The 22,689-nt window shown below is 46.9% G+C and overlaps 1 protein-coding gene across 3 annotated transcripts in view; it reads left to right on the forward strand.

Moving 5' to 3' along the window:
- The window catches only part of ABHD18 (abhydrolase domain containing 18), a 65,234-nt gene that overhangs the window by 1,317 nt on the left and 41,228 nt on the right, over positions 1 to 22,689 (forward strand). For 2 of the 3 annotated variants that reach the window (XM_073572067.1, XM_073572064.1), the window contains exons 2-4: positions 7,705 to 7,811; positions 14,553 to 14,637; positions 15,073 to 15,173. In XM_073572067.1, the coding sequence (XP_073428168.1) occupies positions 7,720 to 7,811; positions 14,553 to 14,637; positions 15,073 to 15,173 (278 nt within the window). In that variant the 5' untranslated portion in view covers positions 7,705 to 7,719. Of the gene's footprint in view, positions 1 to 2,116; positions 2,555 to 7,704; positions 7,812 to 14,552; positions 14,638 to 15,072; positions 15,174 to 22,689 lie in introns of those variants that run through there. The other variant, XM_073572066.1, reaches the window with a different exon arrangement.

A 22,689-nucleotide genomic window follows, 5' to 3' on the forward strand; every position in this document is an offset into this window, starting at 1 on the left:
GTGTGTGTGAGGGGGTGCATCGGTCTAGTGGAGCTGGGTGTGTGTGAGGGGGTGCATTGGTCCAGCTGAGCTGGGTGGGTGTGTGGGGAGGATACATTCATCCAGCAGAGTTGTGTGTGTGAGGGGAGGATGCATCGGTCTAGCGGAGCTGGGTGTGTGTGAGGGGGTGCATTGGTCCAGCTGAGCTGGGTGGGTGTGTGGGGAGGATACATTGATCCAGCAGAGTTGTGTGTGTGAGGGGAGGATGCATCGGTCTAGCGGAGCTGGGTGTGTGTGAGGGGGTGCATTGGTCCAGCTGAGCTGGGTGGGTGTGTGGGGAGGATACATTGATCCAGCTGAGATGTGTGTGTGTGTGAGGGGAGGATGCATCGGTCTAGCGGAGCTGGGTGTGTGTGAGGGGGTGCATTGGTCCAGCTGAGCTGGGTGGGTGTGTGGGGAGGATACATTGATCCAGCTGAGTTGTGTGTGTGTGAGGGGAGGATGCATCGGTCTAGCAGAGCTGGGTGTGTGTGAGGGGGTGCATTGGTCCAGCTGAGCTGGGTGGGTGTGTGGGGAGGATACATTGATCCAGCTGAGTTGTGTGTGTGTGTGTGAGGGGAGGATGCATCGGTCTAGCGGAGCTGGGTGTGTGTGAGGGGGTGCATTGGTCCATCTGAGCTGGGTGGGTGAGTGGGGAGGATACATTGATCCAGCTGAGTTGTGTGTGTGTGTGAGGGGAGGATGCATCGGTCTAGCGGAGCTGGGTGTGTGTGAGGGGGTGCATTGGTCCAGCTGAGCTGGGTGGGTGTGTGGGGAGGATACATTGATCCAGCTGAGTTGTGTGTGTGTGAGGGGGTGCATCGGTCTAGCGGACCTGGGTGTGTGTGTGTGAGGGGGTGCATTGGTCCAGCTGAGCTGGGTGGGTGTGTGGGGAGGATACATTGATCCAGCAGAGTTGTGTGTGTGAGGGGAGGATGCATCGGTCTAGCGGAGCTGGGTGTGTGTGAGGGGGTGCATTGGTCCAGCTGAGCTGGGTGGGTGTGTGGGGAGGATACATTGATCCAGCTGAGATGTGTGTGTGTGTGTGAGGGGAGGATGCATCGGTCTAGCGGAGCTGGGTGTGTGTGAGGGGGTGCATTGGTCCAGCTGAGCTGGGTGGGTGTGTGGGGAGGATACATTGATCCAGCTGAGTTGTGTGTGTGTGAGGGGAGGATGCATCGGTCTAGCAGAGCTGGGTGTGTGTGAGGGGGTGCATTGGTCCAGCTGAGCTGGGTGGGTGTGTGGGGAGGATACATTGATCCAGCTGAGTTGTGTGTGTGTGTGAGGGGAGGATGCATCGGTCTAGCGGAGCTGGGTGTGTGTGAGGGGGTGCATTGGTCCAGCTGAGCTGGGTGGGTGTGTGGGGAGGATACATTGATCCAGCTGAGTTGGGTGTGTGTGTGAGGGGAGGATGCATCGGTCTAGCGGAGCTGGGTGTGTGTGAGGGGGTGCATTGGTCCAGCTGAGCTGGGTGGGTGTGTGGGGAGGATACATTGATCCAGCTGAGTTGTGTGTGTGTGTGAGGGGAGGATGCATCGGTCTAGCGGAGCTGGGTGTGTGTGAGGGGGTGCATTGGTCCAGCTGAGCTGGGTGGGTGTGTGGGGAGGATACATTGATCCAGCTGAGTTGTGTGTGTGAGGGGAGGATGCATCGGTCTAGCGGAGCTGGGTGTGTGTGAGGGGGTGCATTGGTCCAGCTGAGCTGGGTGGGTGTGTGGGGAGGATACATTGATCCAGCTGAGTTGTGTGTGTGTGTGAGGGGAGGATGCATCGGTCTAGCGGAGCTGGGTGTGTGTGAGGGGGTGCATTGGTCCAGCTGAGCTGGGTGGGTGTGTGGGGAGGATACATTGATCCAGCAGAGTTGTGTGTGTGAGGGGAGGATGCATCGGTCTAGCGGAGCTGGGTGTGTGTGAGGGGGTGCATTGGTCCAGCTGAGCTGGGTGGGTGTGTGGGGAGGATACATTGATCCAGCTGAGTTGTGTGTGAGAGGGGAGGATGCATCGGTCTAGTGGAGCTGGGTGTGTGTGAGGGGGTGCATTGGTCCAGCTGAGCTGGGTGGGTGTGTGGGGAGGATACATTGATCCAGCTGAGTTGTGTGTGTGTGTGAGGGGAGGATGCATCGGTCTAGCGGAGCTGGGTGTGTGTGAGGGGGTGCATTGGTCCAGCTGAGCTGGGTGGGTGTGTGGGGAGGATACATTGATCCAGCAGAGTTGTGTGTGTGAGGGGAGGATGCATCGGTCTAGCGGAGCTGGGTGTGTGTGAGGGGGTGCATTGGTCCAGCTGAGCTGGGTGGGTGTGTGGGGAGGATACATTGATCCAGCTGAGTTGTGTGTGTGTGTGTGTGTGAGGGGAGGATGCATTGGTCTAGTGGAGCTGGGTGTGTGTGAGGGGGTGCATTGGTCCAGCTGAGCTGGGTGGATGGAGAACGCAATTTCCGATGTCACCCCCTTAGCAGGATTGACAATTCGCACTGAATGGATCACTTCTAACCCTCGGGGATCATCATTCCATTGAAGCCAAAATAACTACTTCTTGAGGTTACTGTCATGTTGCGCTGTGTTCGCAATGGGCTTTTGTTTTTTTTTCTTACAGGAAAAATTAGAAACATAACTGACCCTTAACCCCTTAATGACTGTCAATGCGTCTTTTAACTGACCTGAGATATAAGAGACTAGCATCCCCATACAGGTGACAATCCAGCAGCTGTCGGCTGTCCACTATAGCTGACAACTCACTGCATCAGCCACGATCAGCGTTGTCACCGTCCATATCTGTTTAACCCCTTAGATGCTGCTGCCAATACTGACTACTTCATATAAATGTTTAAAAGAGTGTGGCTTCTCCCTCTTTATCCCTATTGGCGCCCTGAGATCATGATTGTGTGGTTCTGATGTCTGCCATGGCAATTGACGAGCAAATAGCGGCCTTAGTCTGCTGGCTATAGTGACATGTTCAAAAGTCAGTGGCAATTAGGTGGCGAAAATCATCTTTTTCATTCCTATCATGCCACTTTTTATTCCTGAAAAGCACCTGAAGGGTTAATAAACTGACAGCAGTTTTCAGTATGTCACAAAGTGTTTTTTTTAAAATGGTATCACTTTGGGGGGTTTACAATCTATAGGACCCCTAAAGTCACTTCAAACCTGGATAGGTCCCTAGAAAAAATTTTTTGTAAATTTCCTTGAAAAAATGAAAAATGTCTGCTACAGTTTTAAACCTCCTAAAAGGCTAACAAAATAAAGTACAATTTTACAAATGGCGCTGATGTAGAGCAGACCTGTGGGAAATATTATTAATTTTTTGCTATAGTATGACTGACTGGATTAAAGGGATAATCATTCAAAGTTTGAAAATTGCTATTTTTTTTTTTACATTTTTGTCAAATTTCTGATATTTTTCATAAATAAACACAAAACACATCAACCTAAATTTACCATTATCATAAAGTATGTGTCACGAAAAAACAATCTCAAAATCACTGGAATTTTTTTTGACGCTGCCCAGAGTTATTACCACAGAAAGTGACACTGGTCAGATTTTTAAAATTTGGCTCTGTCACTAAGGGGTTAAAATAACTGCTGCTTCTAATCCCCTGCCGCTCCACCTCCAGCACTGTCAGGGTTCCCCTTCAGTCTCCCAAGTTCCCTGCTGCAGCCAATCACAGGCTCCATCTGTGCCCGCACTTATCACTGCAGCCAATGATTGCTGATGGGACAGTGAGTGTACATGTCTTACCATGAAGTGTCTGTTGGGGGCTCCAGATGGGTCTCCCAGTGATGTGACCTTTCTCCCTTTGGTAGTGATAAATGTTAACTGGCAGAAAACGCCTTTGACAGGTTGTTACTCTACCCTTCCTTGCAGTCCAGTGACTTTCCCTAGGCTTCATTTAGTCATCTGTTTTCTTGTTTTCATGGGAGTGCTTCTTAAATACCCTAATAATATCCCTAATAATAATCCGTACTTTCCCCCCGGGATCAATGAGGTGTATCGTAATTGGCTGCAGATGCATCTGATCTATTTATTGCCGCAGTACTGACTTATCTGTCGCTCGTCGGTGGGTTGGGGTACATGGCGACTCTTGGCTACGACATAGGTCTCGCACCCACCGATCACGCTCTGGAGTTGTTACGTTGCAGACATATGCAGGTGAATGAGGTCGAGCAACCGCAATAAGAAAGTCACAAAAATCCAAGCTGTGGTTGTGTGTTGCTGGTGGTAACCTATGGGTTGCATTGTGGCCCCATCCACGGGGATTATGCTGCACGGTGGCTGGGTCGCCGATGACGTAGCCCGAGCCGATAGAACGGCGCTCCTGATCACATTTCAGCCCCACAGTAGATATTCTGCTTCCATTACACAACGACTACTTTGAGCGTTCTGCTTTTTCTGTTTCTCGCCTGTGCACGTGCTGTAAGCCCCAGAAGCATTTCCAGGAGTCTCCTGTGACCTGGTGCTTGGGCTGCCGCCATACATGGGCTGTGCTGAGGGTGGAGACTGGGAACTGGGTGAAATGTGAAGGTCACAATGTGATCTGAGGACTTGTGCTCCACAAACTGTAATGGATGGTATAAAATAGGAAGTCTGCTGTGCTGTCACATAGATGCGCGTTTGTGACCAGGGTGTCATTGCTTCACCTGCCTTTATTCTAGAGTCAAGAATGTGCTTTATTCATGCTCCATAGGCGCCCAGCGGTCAGCCTACCATGGTCTCACCTAGCTTGAAAGCTGCAGTTTTTTGTGCAGAAAATCCGAGGCGTAAGGTCGTGCTACAAGACGAGTTCCTGATGTTTTTTGTAGAAATTAGGTGAAAATGTTGTAAAAACGCTCCACTTTTTCTATTTGTAGGTAACCGTGGCAATAAAAATTGCATCAGGAACACATTGTGTGAACGCGACCTACCATTCAAAGTAGAAGTGATTTCACGAAAATTTACTGTCACCTTGCTTTTACATACTGTTGACGCTGCGTGTTTTTTTTTTTTTTTGTTTTTTTTTGTGTAGGTTTTAATTTAGAAAACAATGTAAAAACGTAGTTGTGTTTTTATTGCAGCATTTAAAGGGAACCTATTGTGCCCAGTAACCTACAGACAGTGTCAGATCGGCACCGTTATACTGATTACAATGATACCTGGTGATGAAATCCGTCTTGTGGTTGTTTCTTTAATCTTTATTTTCAGTTTTGTGTTAATGAGGTTCTAAGGTGGGGCTGGGGTATATGGTTCTCTGATTAGGTATTCATAATGCAAACTGCACGGCGGGCGCCATTTTCAAATTGTTTTTTTTTTACCCTTGCATCAAGAAAATGTATTTTTGGCACAGTAAACATGTGCCTGCCTGCAGAAGCATTTTTTGTCTTTCTTCATTATGTTAGGTATTCATTATACAAACTAGAGGGCAGGTCAGTGAGGGATCAGTGACCTGTCAGCAGTCTGCATTATGAACAGCTAATCAGAGCACCACATACATGAACCCTGCCATAGGGCACGAGAATCTAATTAACACAAAGCTGAAAATAAAGGGAACCTGTCACCTCGTTTGGCAGCTATAAGATGTGGCTGCCACTGGTCTGACCTGAAAGATAAGAAAAATACGTTTTATTATACTCACCCAGGGAGGGGGCTGTCCGGTCCGATGGGTTTTGCATTTCCGGGTCCGGCGCCTCCTATCTTCTTGCAAAGCCGGCCTCCTGTTGCTTCATCGCTCCCTGGTATGGCGCTCCTGCACAGGCGTACTTATCTGCCCTGGTGAAGGCCGAGTAAAGTACTGCAGTACGCAGGTGCTGGGCCTCTCTGACCTTTCCCGGGCCTGTGCACTGCCGTACTCTGCTCTGCCCTCACAGGTTACTGTGCACAATCCTGCTGACGGGTTCCCTTTAAATGTATATAGAAAAACAAATCCACAGCATTTAATAGTTCCAGCAAAGTGGTTATGATAGGACGAAAACACTTTGCTTTCTATGATGCTCCTGACTTGTGTGTATTTTGGTGCATTTTCACTCCAGGTTTGTATGGGGAGCCTGAAAAAACATCATTCCATTTTTAAGTGCATAATCGCAGTGTTGGCGCACTGAGCAGGAAGAGGCGCTTGTTCGGCAGCACGGTTGTTTTCCATGTAATTTAGTGGGGGGTTTTATGCCTTTTGGCTGTTTTTTAAATATTTAGTCTACAGAATTTTTTTCGTATTGGTGAGTGCTGCAATTTATCTCGTTGCATGAATTGAGTCCCATCATGGCAAATCCGCTAACATCAGTAACAAGGTGCTCATTTAGTCTTGTGGCTTGGATTAGGGGTCTGTACACTGCATGATCGTGAATGAGTGTTGTTTCACAATGAGCTTGATGTGTAAACTGGCCGGCCCGTGAACCAGCTTGTCCAAGTGAAATGATCTCTTAAGCAGTATATGGCCATGTTCAGTATTTGTAGCCCAAACCAGGAGCAGAACACTCAGAGGAAAAGTATAATAGACACGTCACCACTTCTGTATTATCACCCCCTACTGGTTTTGGCTTACAAATACTGATGTAAAAAACTGACCAAATACTGATCATGGGAACGTGACCTAAAGTATAATTGTTCATGGCGGTGCCTCATCCACGTAAACAAACATATGAACATCCCCATATACTGTCATGGGTAGGTGTTCTATCCATGAAAAACACTGATGGAACACAGCCACCTGAAAGAGTCCTTAGATACTGCTTAAAGGGGTTGTCCACTACTAGGACAAGCTCGTCTTAAAGCAAATGTTCGGCCCCAATAAAATAATAAAGCCTCTACTGTGTAGGCATTGGGATATGCTTCCACGGTCAGGATTCCTTCAGTATTTGCTGCGTACAGCCGCAGCGTCCCGGTGTTACAACATAGTGGAGGGAATTTTATTAAATCCAGTCTCCACTATGCGTGCATGGGCGCATCCGGCGGCCCTGCGTAACTGGACATGCGGCGTGTCTTTATAGACTGCAGCATGTCTATTTATCTTGCGGAGACGCACGATAAATAACCCAGTCTATGTATAGGATGTGGTGATTCCGCATGTGTTCAATGAACATATCCGGAATCACCGCGTGTACAACAGGGGACGGCGCTTTGGGCGAAGCTGTGTTTCCACTGCATATCCGGCCCGTGGACACACACCCTTAGTGGATTACTAGGAACTAATGATTTTTGTATTCCAGAGTTTACATGAACTGTTAGAGCTGCACATGGACACGACAGTATCATGTTCTCTCTGGCTGCATCTGAAACCGCAAAGCCGACAGGAGTGTTGCATTATGTACTATCATTGGGCAGTGTGACGTCCACGTGAGTCTTAGGCATGCTTCCCGAAAATTTGTGAATAGCGGAGTATCATGTGGAGAGTGAGAACTAATGTGTTTTATTTAAAAAAACAAAACAAAAATCCTCCGTCTTAATCTGGTGGCATTTTTGCTGGCAGGCTTTCATCTTTGCATACAGGCCAGTCGCTCTAGAAGTCTTTGGTGCATTGCTGAGTAATGCCTCAGCTTTCTGGATAATCAGTAATATTATTACAGATGGGTTATTACCTTTTGGTTATGATTTCAGAATTGCAATGTCAAAACCATGTTTTCTTTCTGCGAGACTGCATTGTGTGGCCTTGCCCTTCGTGATCATTCAGATGTCTGTTTCTAGGTGCTGACTAGCATTAATGTATTTTCTTATTCATTTTCAGATGTGAATTATACAAATGGGATTGAGTAAACTGGATGTTCTCTACAGGCGGTTACTCCTTACTAAATTTTTCATTCGAGGATGGGGCAAACCAGAAGACTTGAAGCAGTATGTCTAATGGAATACAGGAAAGCTTGTTTTCTCCCTACATGTGGTTTATACATTTTATCTCTATAGTTTACACAATGGCAGTAAGGAGCTGATTAGTTTTATCAGTTACCACTTACTACACTTTGTATGTTATAGCCTCTTCAGGTTGTCAGCTTTTTGGCTAGCAACATAAGAAATGTTTTATGCTTCATTTTAAACAGTTAGTTTAGGATAGTGGTTCACTTGCTAATTGCTGGCCCCCCAGAGATTCCGAGAATGGACTCTGCACAGTCCCATCTTGAATGGGGCAAAGGTGCTCATGCTCGCTTCATTAATTGTCTATTGGGCCACTGGAGACCCCATAGTACGGCGCTTAGCTATGTCTGCCAGTCTCATCGACAGTGACTGAAGGTTGTGCATGTACCGTGGCATGCAAAAGTTTGGGCACTGCCAGGTCAATATTACTGTTATTGTGAACAGTGAAGCAAGTTGAAGATGAAATGATCTCTAAAAGGCCTAAAGTTAAAGATGACACATTTACTTTGTCTTTTAAGCAAAAAAAAAAAAAATACTGGTATTTAATTTTTTACATTTTAAAAATTACCAAAAGGAAAATGGGTCGATTCAAATGTTTGGGCACCCCTGGAAATTTGTGTGCACTGATCACTTTGACCAAGGTTTCAGACCTTAATTAGCAGGTTAGGGTTATGGCTTGTGTTAGGAAAGGGCAGGTCATGCAAATTTCCCAGCTTTATAAAAAAACCCAGCCTCCTCTAATCTTGTGCCAAAAAACAGCAGCCATGAGTTCTTCTAAGCAGCTGCCTAGCACTCTGAAAATGGTGGAGGCCCACAGAGCAGGAGAAGGCTATAAGAAGATAGCAAAGATTTTTCAAGTTGCCCTTTTCTTAGTTTGAAATGTAATTAAGAAATGGCGGTTAACAGGAACAGTGGAGGTCAAGATAAGGTCTGGAAGACCAACAAAATTTCAGTGAGAACTGCTGCTAGGATTGCAAGAGAGGCAAATCAGAACCCGCGCTGGACTGTAAAAGATCTTCAGAGAGATTTAGCAGATGCTGTAGTTGTGATACATTGTTCTACTGTTCAGAGACACCCGCACAAATATGGCCTTCATGGAAGAATCATCAGTAGAAAACCTCTCCTTCATACTTGCCATATTATTCAGTGTCAGAAGTATGCAAAGAACATCTAAACAAGCTTATTGCAGCCAACGTCACTTGAAACATTTCACGGGTGGAGGGAAGAATGGATTCAGTGACATTTCCACAAATCCTTGATGCAAACATAACACGATCTGTAAAAAAAAAAAAAAAGTTGAAATAATGATGGCTTCTACAAATGGATAATGAACCTAAACACAGGTTAAAATCCACAATAGATAACCTCAAAAGGCGCAAGCTGAAGGTATTACAATGGCCCTTACAGCCCCCTGATCTGAACATCATTCAAAATCTGTAGCTAGACCTCAAAATAGCAGTGCTGGAAGAATTTTCCAAGAAAGAATGGCTGAAAATCCCTCAAAGAATAGAAGGATTCTTGGCTGGCTATAAAGAGTTTACAGCTGTGATACATTCTAAAGGGCGTGCTACTATGTACTAACCATTTAACCCAAGAAGGTGCAAACAATAAGAGGGGCTCATCCATAAATCACTATTTGAAAACCAACAAGGAATGAATACCTGAGCTATGTAAAACACATAGTAAATTTTTATTACAAAATTCAAGATAAATTCAATGTAGACAGAACAAATTAAAAATAATTAGGCATCGCTTCCTGTTTTACCATGTCAGAACAGGAAAGTTAAAAAGAGTCTATTAAAAAGCCTAAAGAAAGTCTGACCAGATATATAATAGTAGTTACAAAAAATCCATATAATCATTGGTTATTTTACAAAATGCAAGTGCCTCACAAACAAACAGTATACATGACCACAGTCAAGTGACAAACAATAATAAGGCATGAAAAAAAAACACTGAAGATATCAGCGGTAGTGGTGATGTATATAAATATACATAATAAAAAAATTCAGAATAAAATTATAATATAAAGTGTATAGTGCCTAAGCATATGGCCAAAATATATACCCACAATCAAATAACCAATGGTATATCCACAGTGAAATGACAAACAGTAGTAGGGGCATGAACAGGAATCTTAATTAAGAATTATTCTCAGAAAGGCCAGATAGATAAAATACAAAGGCATGAGAAGACAAGGAAAACAAACCTGCAACAGACGCAGAGGATGAGAGACCCCCAGCACGTGTTTTGCTAATGCTTCTTCACGTCCCCTGATAGAGAGAGAGATATACATATATATCTCTATTTATTTATTTTTTTGCCTAAAATGCAAAGGAAATGTATCATCTTTAACTTTAGCCCTTTTAGAGATTATTTCATCTTCAAGTTGCTTAACTGTTCACAATATCAGCAATTTTGACCAGGGGTGCCCAAACTTTTACATGCACTTGTGGTAATTAAACTCAAGTGGCGGTACACGGAAGTAGGAAAAACAGGAACACTGTCTATTTAAGTCTTCAGTTTGTTTATTATATGGCAGCATAAACCAACTAGAAGTGGAAAGTAAACACAACTCTTTGGGCACAACAGGAAAACAACAAAGAAAACAATGCTGTAACACAGCCCATGGATTGCGGGCAGGGCTGCCACTAGAGATTTCAGGGCCCCATACTGGCAAAATTTTCGGGGCCCCCTTGAGACTCCGCCCAGGCTCCACCCCAGCCCCGCCTCCACCCCTCGAATTGTCCACAGTCCCACTGCTCTCTCTTGGAAAAACTCCACATCTCACCAATCACACATTAACAGTTCCCATCACCAGATCACACATATAGCCGGCAGCTTTTCTTTTGGTCAAAAGATTATTTTTTTTTAAACCGCCACCATAACATGGTAGACACTTTTGGCCGAGCTCTACTCTACTGTAACCTATTAAATATTTGTTAAAATATGCAATACAATTTAGACATATTTTTATTTATTTTTCAATTTTTAAAATGACCAATAATATCACATGCAAGAAACCAAAACCGCCACACAATGTCCAGACCACATATTACCACCACAGTGACCGAATAATATCACATACAAGAAACACATACCGCCACATCATGACCAGACCAAATATTACCACCACAGTGACCGAATAATATCACATGCAAGGAACAAATACCGCCACACCATGACCAGACCACATATTACCACCACAAAGTGACCAAATAATAGCACATACAAGGGACAAATACTGCAACAACATGTCCAGACCACATATTACCACCACATAGTGAATGAATACTGATCAGTAATAAAAAAAAAACCCAAAAACAATGCTATCACCATAAGTGCCATTATACACAGGAGATATGTACTTGGTATGCCGTGTCTGTGTGCAGGTAATACAGTGATCAATGACATTATACACAGGAACTCTGTATATAATGTATAAGTAATACAGTGATCACTGTGACATTATACACAGGACCTCTGTATATAGTATACAGTGTATAGTGTCAGTGTACGGGTAACACACTGACCAGTGACGTCTCTAGGTGAAGTCCTTCATCTTTGCTTTTCATCTTTCATCCAGCACAGACTGCCATCACTTCTTCCAGCCAGGGCTTGTCTCTGCAGGAAATAACAGTTATCTAGAACTCCACTTGCAGAACACATTACTTATTTTTTTTCCCAACTTCTACATTACACCACATGAAGAAAAAAAGGCGACATAGTATCACTCTACACAGTAACAGGATCGCCCCCCATTTAAAGCAGTATACTCAAAAATAAAATAAATACATCACTGCAGTGTGTCTCATTCCTGGCTTCAGCCATATGTTCTCCCATCCCGCCCTCATGAGTATCCATTCTGCCCTATATGATCTCCCCATCCTGCCCCATCTGTCTCCATCGTATCCATCCTGCCCCATGAGCCTGCAAGATCTGTCTCCTATCCTGCCCCCGGTGCCTCCAATCATGCCCCTTCTCCATCCTGCCCCTCGTGTCTCCAATCTGCCCAAGTGCCTCCAATCTGCCCTGGCAGGATGTAGACACATGGGGGAAACATATTGGCCTCTTTCCATAAATAAAATTAAAAAAAAAACTTTCTTCTTACCTGGCCGCGCTCCTGCGGCAAAGATGCAGCTGCTGTAGTGCTCTCACCACAGGTTCTTCAGCCAGCGCTTCCACTTCTGCAGGCAGCTCTGATGATGGCCGCTGTGGCGGCTCTGCTAATGTGTGCGTGGCGTGCCGCTGCGCACAGCACTTGGGGCGCGATGACTAGAAGCACAGGAGCGGGGCCCCCTTCTGTACTAGTGTTCACCGGGCCCCATACAGCAGTAAGGGCTGTAATGCCCTGATGGCGGGTAACATCCCGCTCTGGAGCAACACAGGTTTAGTCTTTCCTCCACAAGACCCAAACCACTGGAGAATCATCTCTTTAATCGTGCTGAGCAAAGACTGCCTCTAGAGCCCAGTTGTGTAAACCCAAGACCATGTGACTTCTCCATCATTTGACTGATCACATGCAGAGTCCTGACAGGACCTGTGTGATGTCAAGATCATGTGGAGATACGGTGGACCTCCTCCCACTCGCTCTATGAAGATCTACTAAAACCAGCCCATTACGCACTTTTAACTTAAGCCTCACAACATGTAGTGTGCTGGAGGAAAATACTCTGGTTTATTATCACTGACGCCATTAAGCACAGTGACACATCTCCCCTCTATTACCTTACTAGTGACTTTTTCACACGCTATATGTTGGCTCCTTTCAGTGAGGTTTTATAGCTTCCATTCTCATGATCGCTGGTGCAAAAACAACCCTTGATGCTGTGACTGCATCCATTAAACCAATCTTTTCTATTTTTTAATCAATTTGTGTGAAGTGGTAAAAAAAACAACAAAAACTTAAAGTGTAACCGTCGTTTTAATTTGTACTTCCTAAATCAATAGTACACTTGAAAATAATTTTGTAATATATTATCACAGACATCTGCTTCTGTCTCTGCCAGAACTGATCCGTCATTATCAAATTTCTCAGTTCGGAGGTAAAAATCTGTAGTCAGTGAGGACAGACTGTCTTATTACTGAGATAGGACATGGCGGCTGCTTCTGATTAGAACAGCGGTTGCTCTTTAACCCCTTTCCGACGTCAGGCGTAATAGTACGCCGACATCGGACTCCCTCCCTTTGATGTGGGCGCTGGTGTTGAGCCCACATCTTTCCCGGGACATGTCAGCTGTCTTGAACAGCTGACATGTGCCTGCAATAGCCGCAGGTGGATTCGCGATCCACCCGCAGCTATTAATCTGTTAAATGCCGCTGACAACGGCATTTAACTCGTGCTTCCAGCCATGGGGCCGGAAACCCGCCCACCGGTGACCCTCGTCGCATGATCGCCTGTCACCGGTAAATTGGCATGACAACCAGAGGTCTCATGGAGACCTCTATAGTTGTCAGTGCCGGCTTGCTGTGAGCGCCACCCGGTGATCGACGCTCATAGCAAGTGAGTAAATCTGCTATATAGAAGCGATCTGACCATCTCCTCTGTAGCAGAGCCGATCAGGTTGTGGCAGCTTCTAGTCTCCCATGGAGACTATTGAAGCATGCCAAAATTAAAAAAAAAAAAAAATTTCAAAACACACCCTTTTCGCCCCATTCAAAATAAAATAATAATAAAAAAATTAAACATACACATATTGATAGATCGCCCGATCTATCAATAAAAAAAAGGATTAACCTGATCTCGCTAAACAGCGTAGCGAGAAAAAAAAGTCAAAACGCCAGAATTACGTTTCTTTGGTCGCTGTGACATTGCATTAAAATGCAATAACGGGCGATCAAAAGATCATATCGGCACCTAAATGGTATGTTTAAAAATGTCACCTCGGCGCACAAAAAATAAGCCCTCACCCCACACCAAAATCATGAAAAATGGAGACCCTACGAGTATCGGAAAATGGCGCAATTTATTTATTTTATTTTTTTTAAACACAGTTTGGAATTTTTTTTTTTCACCACTTACATAAAATAGAACCTAGTCAAGTTTGTTGTCTATGAACTCGTAATGACCTGGAAAATCATATTGGCCGGGCAGTTTTAGCATTTAGTGAACCTAGTAAAAAGCCAAACAAAAACAAGTGTGGGATTGCACTTCTTTTTGCAATTTCACCCCACTTGGAATATTTTTCCCATTTTCTGGTACACAACATGCTAAAACCAATGGTGTCGTTCAAAAGTACAACTTGTCCGGCAAAAAACAAACCCTCACAAGGCCATATTGACTAAAAAATTAAACAGTTATGGCTCTGAGAAGAAGGGGAGCAAAAAACGAAAACGCAAAACCAAGAAAAGCTCCGGTCATGAAGAGGCACGTGGCAAAAAAACAAACGCACAGAAAACAGTTTGAATGTGATTTGTAAACGCTATGTGTTTTTACACATAGAAAGAAAACCTCTTTTTTTTTTTTTTTTTTTCATGTGTAAGAAAAAAACAAAACTGAAAAGCGCAATGTGTGAACATGTCCTGATAGATAATATAAGTGGAGACCATATTTTGAGATTTTTTTTTCTTTTTTGATGTTTGTTAAAATTAAGAGCAGATAAGTGCTGGGGAATTTTGTGGAATTGACTCTTTTGTCACTAGTTACTTGCTTTGAAGATTGTCTATCTGTAATATAATTGCAACTTTTTTTTTTTTTTTTTTTTAATTTTCACTTGTGAAAAGGCTATTCGAATTTAGAAAAATCATTGGAAACAGAGAGAAATGCCAGAACCTGGTGCCAAAAGATTATCCAGTGCAAATTGACACGGTAATGCTGCATGCCTTCTAGAACTCTTTAGAGATTAATATATATATTTTTTTTCATTTAGGCTTGTCATGGCTTCCATTATGAATCGAGCTGTGACATGTGAAATCCTGATGAGTCCTAATGAATTGTAACAGGTGTACGGAGTCTTTGTTAATGTGGCGGGATTAGGCAATTACTGTATCCGGTCAGTGATGGGTAGAATGATCACATTGTCTGTGATGGGGAATCTGCTTCATTGTGAATTAGGTAGATTTGCATGTACTATATAGTGGAGAAGCATAATCCCTAAAGTAAAGGTATCCAACACATTCCTAAGAACCTAGGGTAAAGACGAGACTTCTCCTGGCAGCCTATCCTATTAGCAAATTGCTGCTAGAATTCTTTGGCTGGTCCTTCCATTAGTATGGAGTCACATGTCATATTTCTGATATTTAGGTTGAAGAACAAACTGACTGTAAGATTTTTGATGGCCATTTTACCTCCCCATTGGTCCACTATGTGCCAGATGTTATGCCTCCTGAAACCGTAACGGCTCGGTAAGTTACCTTTACTTAAGAAGTTATATAACCTACCTGTAAAACCTGATCATTGTCACTGCGGACCGTCCCCTTGCTTAGCCAAAATAGACATCTAGTATGATACAAGCATTCTCCTCCCTTAACAAACTCGGATCCACAATGTATTCTAAAATTTCCAATTTACTTGGAAAGGTGTCCTGTAATTTTTTGTGGCTGGCCTTATGTTTAAATAGTTGTCTAGTTTTTAAAAATCCGTACCCTTAGCGATTAACTAATGAGTTACTGGGTCGAAACGTTTCATTTCTTGTGCATGAATTTTCTGAGCTTTAAACAGAATCTGTAACAAGGTTTTTGCCTCCTAATCTGAGAGCAGCATGATTTAGGGACAGAAACCCTGATTCCAGTGAATTGTCTCTTACTGGTCTGATTGCTGTGGTTTTGGTAAGATTATCACTACATGACTAGTAAAGATGATGCCATATAATCCTCCATATTCATGAGGTTTCTAAAACCCCCACCACTGATTGGGAGCTTTCTGGCTATGCACAGTGTACACAGAAAGCCGCCAATCAGAGGTGTGGGTGGCGTTATGCAGAGCTCAGCATTTCCCGTACATCATGCTGCTCGGAAGTGGGGTGGCAAAAACCTGGTGACAGATTGCCTTTCAAGGGTTTGTCAAGTGAAAACAAGCACAGGATTGGTGATGGCGTAAAGATTGGTGGGGGTCTGATAGTTGGGACCAGCAGTGAATTGGCAACTTTTATACGTGATAGAGGCACTTTTATCCCCATTAGAATAGAGCGACAATTTGCATGCTTGATGGCTGCTTCATTCACACTGTATGGACTGGCCAAGCACTGCGCTCGGCTTTTTCTGGCAGCCCCATAGAGAATGAATAGAATGACTTTTGCTGAAACATTCTGATGCTCACATCAGTATTTGAATGCCAAGACCAGGAGTCTCCGAAACACACAACAGGTGTCAATCTTTCAGTAGTATTTCACTAAGTTCCACTCCTGGTTTTGGCATTCAAACACTGACTAGTAAATGAGGCCTAACTGGGATAAGAGTTTATTTTTCTGCCTACAAGTGCAGGCTTCAATTAGTTGGACTCACACTGATCAATATGTTATCACTAGAGTCGAGTGAATTTTTCAAAATTCTGTTCCGATTACTTTCGGCAGCAAATATTGTTTTTGCACTATTCGCCGAACGTCATCAAAGTCAATGGGAGTAGAAATTAACGAATAAGTTCGGAAACAGAAATTCAGCACAAATAGGGTGATACGGCTGGAATATGGCAAATTCAGATTCAGTGATTCTGAACATATTCACTCAACTCTAGTTATCAGCTGTGGACATGTGATAGTTTTTTTTTCATCAAGTAACCCCATTAATGTGTAATTTTCATAATAGGCCTGTCTGTGTACCTGAAGAATAATGATTTCTAGCCATGACGTGACTTATTTCCGGCATTTTTAACAATTTTTTTCTTCATTAGCACTCTCAGCATTTTCTCTGTGTGCTCTTCCTTTTCTCCCTCGGGCTTCGTCAGCCTTTCATTCTTTAGACTTTTTTTTACCCCATTGGGACTGCAAATAGGTTCCCTTTAAATCTGTCAAGAAACCTGTCAGTCAGTTCATGCTGCCCAAACCATGGGCAACTTGAATCGGAGCCTGTCTGCATGATTTCAGCCACATATATTTTAAGAGCCTACTAGGGACTACAGGGAGAGAATAATAGGGGTTGCCCATCCTGTTCACCCTTTCCCTGGCCTGCTTCTCCACACCCTGCACTGGTTGGCAGGTGTATACCTAGGGAGAGCCCTATCAATCCACTGGAGCGTGCCTCCAGACTCTGATTCATGCTGCACGTCGTTTGGGCAGCATGAATCAAGTGACCGGCGCCCTTTTTAAACAATTTTTTAGAGTGAATGATCAGTACAAGAGACAAGATAATTTATTCTAGTGGAATTGTATTTTACTCATATTTTACAAAAAGCCACAATTTTTTTGTAATTCTCTTCTGCCCACTAAATCATACAGGGCCATCAAAAGGTTAAAAACAAAAAAAATACTTATACTCACCTTGCCAGTCACCTGTTAGGTCCCTCCGCTCCTTGCTGTCCCCATCCAGTCCTCATTGCAACTTGTTATCCGGCTTTGAGCACTGAAATCCCCTGGTGTCTCTTATTAGGCCTTGGCTTCTGCTCTGATGAAGCCTGGGATGGGTGCATGCTTGCAAAATACCCATGTGTAGAACCGTCCGGGACCTCTTCAGAGCCGGAAGTCCTGGCCTAGCAGGAGTGGACACAGGTTTTCAACACTTGTGGCAGTGATAAGAAGAGAGGACCCGGCAGGGGACAGTGAAGATCATAGTATTTTTTTTTTTTTTAATATGCTCTGGGGCTTAGAGAGACCCCAGAGTCATTCTATTCACGGAGAATAGCTTTGCTGCCAAACAGATTTCCCTGTAAAATCCATACGATTTGGCAAATTCGACTTCTGCCAAATCGCTACAAAAAATGACTCCTAGGTGGCAAAAGAAATGTTTCTCGTTCGCCTTATTGGGGGACACAGAGACCATGGGTGTATGCTGCTGCCACTAGGAGGCTGACACTATGCACAAAAAAGGTTAGCTCCTCCTCCGCCGTATACACCCCACCGACCGGCAGGAAATTCCTCAGTTTAGCTTCGTGTCAGTAGGAGGTGGACACGGGTCTTTTATTAGACCCATATCTACCTCAGTGTGCGTCGTTTCTTTGCAGGTTCCGGAGGGATTCGGAGTGAACAGTCACATCCGTACTCCCACAAAGAGACTATGAGTACGGCGTGTACTGCCACCCCGTATCCTCATAGGTCTCCGCAGCAGGACCAGGAGCCTCGCACAAGTAGGTGCCAGCCGCACGGACGGTCCTTGCCCCCCGCCTCCCACCCTCTCGCCTACCAGAGCCTGAAGGTTGGATGAGGCGCGGATTTCATAGAGACAGACAGCGTGGGATTTTCAGGTACCTTTATTGTAAGGCCCCCTGCCTGGGTGAGTATGTCAGTCTTCCCCCGGCATTTTCTCTTGGAGCGGTCGCCAGGGGGACCACGTTAGGGTCCCTGCACGCTCCGCATCCCCCCACGGTCACCGCATCCATGCAGGCCCCGGGTCTTCACGGGCCTCGTTCTGCGCTTCCCCCCCTTTTTTCCATCTCGGCAGGGGTAGAGCTGGAGTCGGGCAGTTCTGGGCAGGGACGCGGCCCGGTGTTGCGACGCGTCTTCCGCGCCGACCCCCTGCTGACAGGCGGCCGCCGCAACTAATTTAGGCCCCGGCTTGTGTTCGGGCCTACCGCAGCGTCGCGGCCACGCCCCCCGCCCCTTTCTTCTAAGCGGGCTTCTCCCGCTCTCCCCAGGCCCTCCCCCCACCTTTCCCTCTCCTGCCCAGCATATTATGGCTAGAGGGCAGCAATTATTAACCCTGCGAGGAGCTCCGCCCTTCCCCTTCCCCGGGACCCGCGCTTTTCTACAGGCAGGTGCCATCTTCACAGCCTGCCAGCCGGACGCAGCTGGAGACGCTCCCCAGCCCCTGAGCAGTTTCTGCAAACAGCTTTTTGCCTCTTTGGGACGGCCAGCCGGACTTCTCCCTGATCTGCATCCCCGGACAGGTCGAGCAGCATCGCTTTTGGGGACACCGGACCGTGAGTAGCTCTGCACGGCAGACTGACCCTTCTCCGCCCTCTGTCCCCCAACCTTCCGGCACGACCTCAGGGGTCAGTCCTCTCCCCTCTGCCTGGACTGTAGCAATCCAATCCAGCCCGACGCCGCTCAGGAGCCATCCATAGCCCCAGGGGTGAGTGAGCCCCCCTTGCCGGGTTGGGCCTCCTCCCTATCACAGTCGGTGGCAGACCTCACCAAGGTGTCTCAGTCCCTAGTAGCCGTTCTGGATAAGTTGCCCTTGGGAGCTTCTGCGGGACCTAGCACGTCCCAGGACGTCCCATCTGAGCCAGCCAGTGTCAGTCGCAAGAGACCCAGGCAGGATCTCCAGGCGGAGTCCTCTCCTCGCCCTACCTCACCCCATACTCCCCAGCAGTCTCCCTCTCGGGCCTCCTCTCCCGAGTCAGGTGAAGCGCTTTCGGAATCTGAAGGGGTCTTAGAGCTGGATTCGGATCAGGATGCGAACATGAAGGTTACGGTGCAGAACCTCATTGCCGCGATTCACCATACCTTCGACATCCCTGACGCCCCTGCGAAATCCTCAGATCAGGAGGTTTCGTTCAGACGGGCGGAAACACCTTTCAGGGTGTTTCCCTTTCATTCCGAGTTTGGGAAGATTTTTACCAAGGAAAGGGAAGATCCGACTAGACGCTTTCAAAGAGGAAAGCGTCTCGGCGTGCTGTATCCGTTCGCTAAAGAGCTCACGGACAACTGGGCCGCTTCTCCTTCAGTGGACCCTCCCGTATCCAGACTCTCTAATACTGTTCTTCCGCTGTCGGGTGTAGCGTCTCTAAAAGATTCTAATGACAGAATCATAGAATCCCGAGCAAAGTCTGCCTTCGAGGCGGCATCTGCGGCGGTATGTCCACTCTTTGCTTCATCTTGGGCAGCAAAGGCTATATCCGCTTGGGCAGAGGACCTTCGGCAGGGCATTCTGGATAAGGCACAACCGGAGCATTTGGCCGATCTCGCCAATCAGATTTCCCATGCGGGGGATTATCTGCTTTCTGCTTCCTTGGATGCCGCATCTTGCGCGGTTCAGGCGTCAAGCAACATCGTGGCAATCCGACGTACAATTTGGCTCAAGGCCTGGCAGGCGGACTTGTCCTCTAAAAAGTCTGACTAATCTGCCTTTTCAAGGAGTGCATCTCTTTGGGTCCCAATTGGGCCAGATTATTAAGGACGCTACCAGAGGTACGAGTTCTCTTCTCCCCCAATCCAAGCCTCGCAGACCTCCTCCAAGGCGTCAGTTCCGTCCCTTTCGGTCTTTCCGCCGTTTCAATGCGGCGGAAAACCCTTCCAACCAGCAAAGGCCACAAGCACGTCAGGAAAGAAAGAAGGTCTCCTTCAGGCCCACTCCGTCCTGGCGGTCCCACTCTTCCCAGGGAAGACCACCCAGATCTAGATCTGGACGGTCTACGTCCGCATGACTATCATCGGTCTTCCGTGGGTCCCTTCCAATTGGGAGGTCGACTTCTTTTCTTCAGCGACGTCTGGTTCGCCTCAGTAGAGGACGCTTGGGTCAGAGAGGTTGTATCGACAGGATACAAAATAGAGTTCGTTTCTCTTCCACAGGATCGCTTCTTCCATCCCATCCGCCACGGGATCCTGCCTTGATCCCGGGGTTCGGTTCGGCCATCGCCTCTCTCCTCAGCTCCGGGGTGATTGTGCTCGTTCCCGAATCGGAACGATTCACAGGGTTTTATTCAAACCTGTTTGTGGTGCCGAAAAAGGACGGGGCGGTTCGACCCATCTTGGATCTCAAGTTACTCAACAAGAGAGTTCGCCTCCGCCACTTCCGGATGGAGTCGGTTCGCTCGGTGATAGCCTCCATGAAGGAGCAGGAATTCATGTGTTCCATAGACATCCAAGATTCCTATCTACACGTGCCCATATTTCCCAGACATCCGAAGTTCCTGTGGTTTGCGATTCACCACGAACATTATCAGTTCGTCACGCTCCCTTTTGGGCTCGCCACCGCTCCCAGGGTCTTCACGAAGATTATGGCAGCGTTGATGGCCTTGTTGAGGATCAGAGGTCTTGTTCTTTTTCCGTATCTCGACGATATTCTGATCAAGGCTCCCTCCTTTCATCAGGCCTGCCTAAGTGTGGCGATCGTTCTAGACACCCTGTCCAGTTTTGGGTGGATCGTCAACCGGAAAAAGTCCTGTCTGATCCCTACTCAACGCCTTGTGTTTCTGGGCCTTTTCGACACTCGTCGGTCAAGGGTATTTCTCCCACAAGGCAAGATTCTTTCCCTGCAGCAGGGCGTCCGATCACTACAGATCGCACGGTTTTCATCTCTCAGGACAGCCATGAGGATTCTGGGGAAGATGGTGGCAGCAATAGAGGCAGTTCCCTTTGCCCAGTTTCACGCCAGGCCCCTCCAGCAGGCCATTTTGTCCAGGTGGAACAGGTCGGCTCTATCTCTGGATCGTCCGGTTCGTCTTTCATGCCGGATCAAGCGGTCTCTCAACTGGTGGTTGACGTCTCCCCTCATTCTCTCGGGGCGGTCCTTTCTTCCCAGATTGGCACAAAGGACGCCAGCCTCATCGGCTGGGGTGCAGTGTTCCGCAATCACACTGTTCAGGGTCGATGGTCGACTCCGGAATCAGCTCTGCAGATCAATGTCCTAGAGATACGAGCGATCCTTCTGGCTCTCGTCCACTGGGAACGGCGCCTCAAGGGCCTGCCTGTCAGGATTCAAACAGACAATGCCACAGCGGTGGCGTATATCAACCGACAAGGGGGGACACGGAGTGTCTCAGCCCTGGCGGAAGTGTCCAGAATTCTTCAATGGGCAGAGACCTTTGTTCCAACAATTTCCGCGGTTCACATTCCCGGCGTGGACAACTGGGCCGCCGATTTTCTAAGCCGCGAGGGTCTCGCGGCAGGGGAATGGTCCCTACATCCGGAGGTGTTTCATCTGCTCTGCCGTCGGTGGGGAACCCCGGACGTAGACCTCATGGCGTCTCGCCTCAAAAGGAAGGTACCACAATTCGTGTCCAGGTCTCGGGACCCCCTGGCAGTGGGCGCCGACGCTCTGGCCGTTCCTTGGTCACAGTTCGAGCTCCCCTACCTGTTCCCTCCCCTGCCTCTTCTTCCCAAGCTGTTGAAGAAAATCAAGGCAGAAGGGATTCCAGTCGTCCTCATCGCCCCGAATTGGCCCAGAAGGTCTTGGTTCGCGGACATTGTCAACCTTCTCGCGGATGCCCCCTGGAAGCTTCCCGACAGGGCAGATCTGCTGTCGCAAGGCCCGATTTGCCACCCCAATTCTCGGTCGCTCAATTTAACGGCGTGGCTGTTGAGACCGAGGTTTTGAAACGGGCAGGATTCTCTGACCGAGTGATTCATACCATGATCCGCGCCAGAAAGCCTTCCTCTTCCAAGATCTATTACCGTACTTGGAAAGCCTATTTCTCCTGGTGTGAGGCCATTGACATCGCGGCCATGGTTTTTTCGCTTCCTTCTGTTCTGGCGTTTCTTCAGACAGGGCTGGATGCGGGGCTTGCTCTCAGTTCCTTGAAGGGTCAAGTTTCGGCACTGTCCATTTTATTTCAGAAGACGCTGGCCTCCCGGCCCCAGGTCAAAACCTTTCTTCAGGGTGTGGCTCACACGGTTCCTCCGTACCGAGCGCCCGTGGATCCTTGGGATCTTAATTTCGTTCTTGGGGTTCTGCAAGGTCCTCCTTTTGAACCTCTCAGGGATGTTTCCCTTGCCCTCCTTTCTTGGAAGGTGGCCTTTCTGGTGGCCATTACTTCCATCCGACGTGTGTCAGAATTAGCGGCCCTTTCTTGCCGCTCTCCCTTTTTGGTACTTCATCAGGACAAGGTAGT

Source organism: Dendrobates tinctorius, unplaced genomic scaffold (genome assembly GCF_039654945.1).
Source record: "Dendrobates tinctorius isolate UK_male_01 unplaced genomic scaffold, ASM3965494v1 ptg000030l, whole genome shotgun sequence".
Taxonomy (NCBI): Eukaryota; Metazoa; Chordata; class Amphibia; order Anura; family Dendrobatidae; genus Dendrobates; species Dendrobates tinctorius.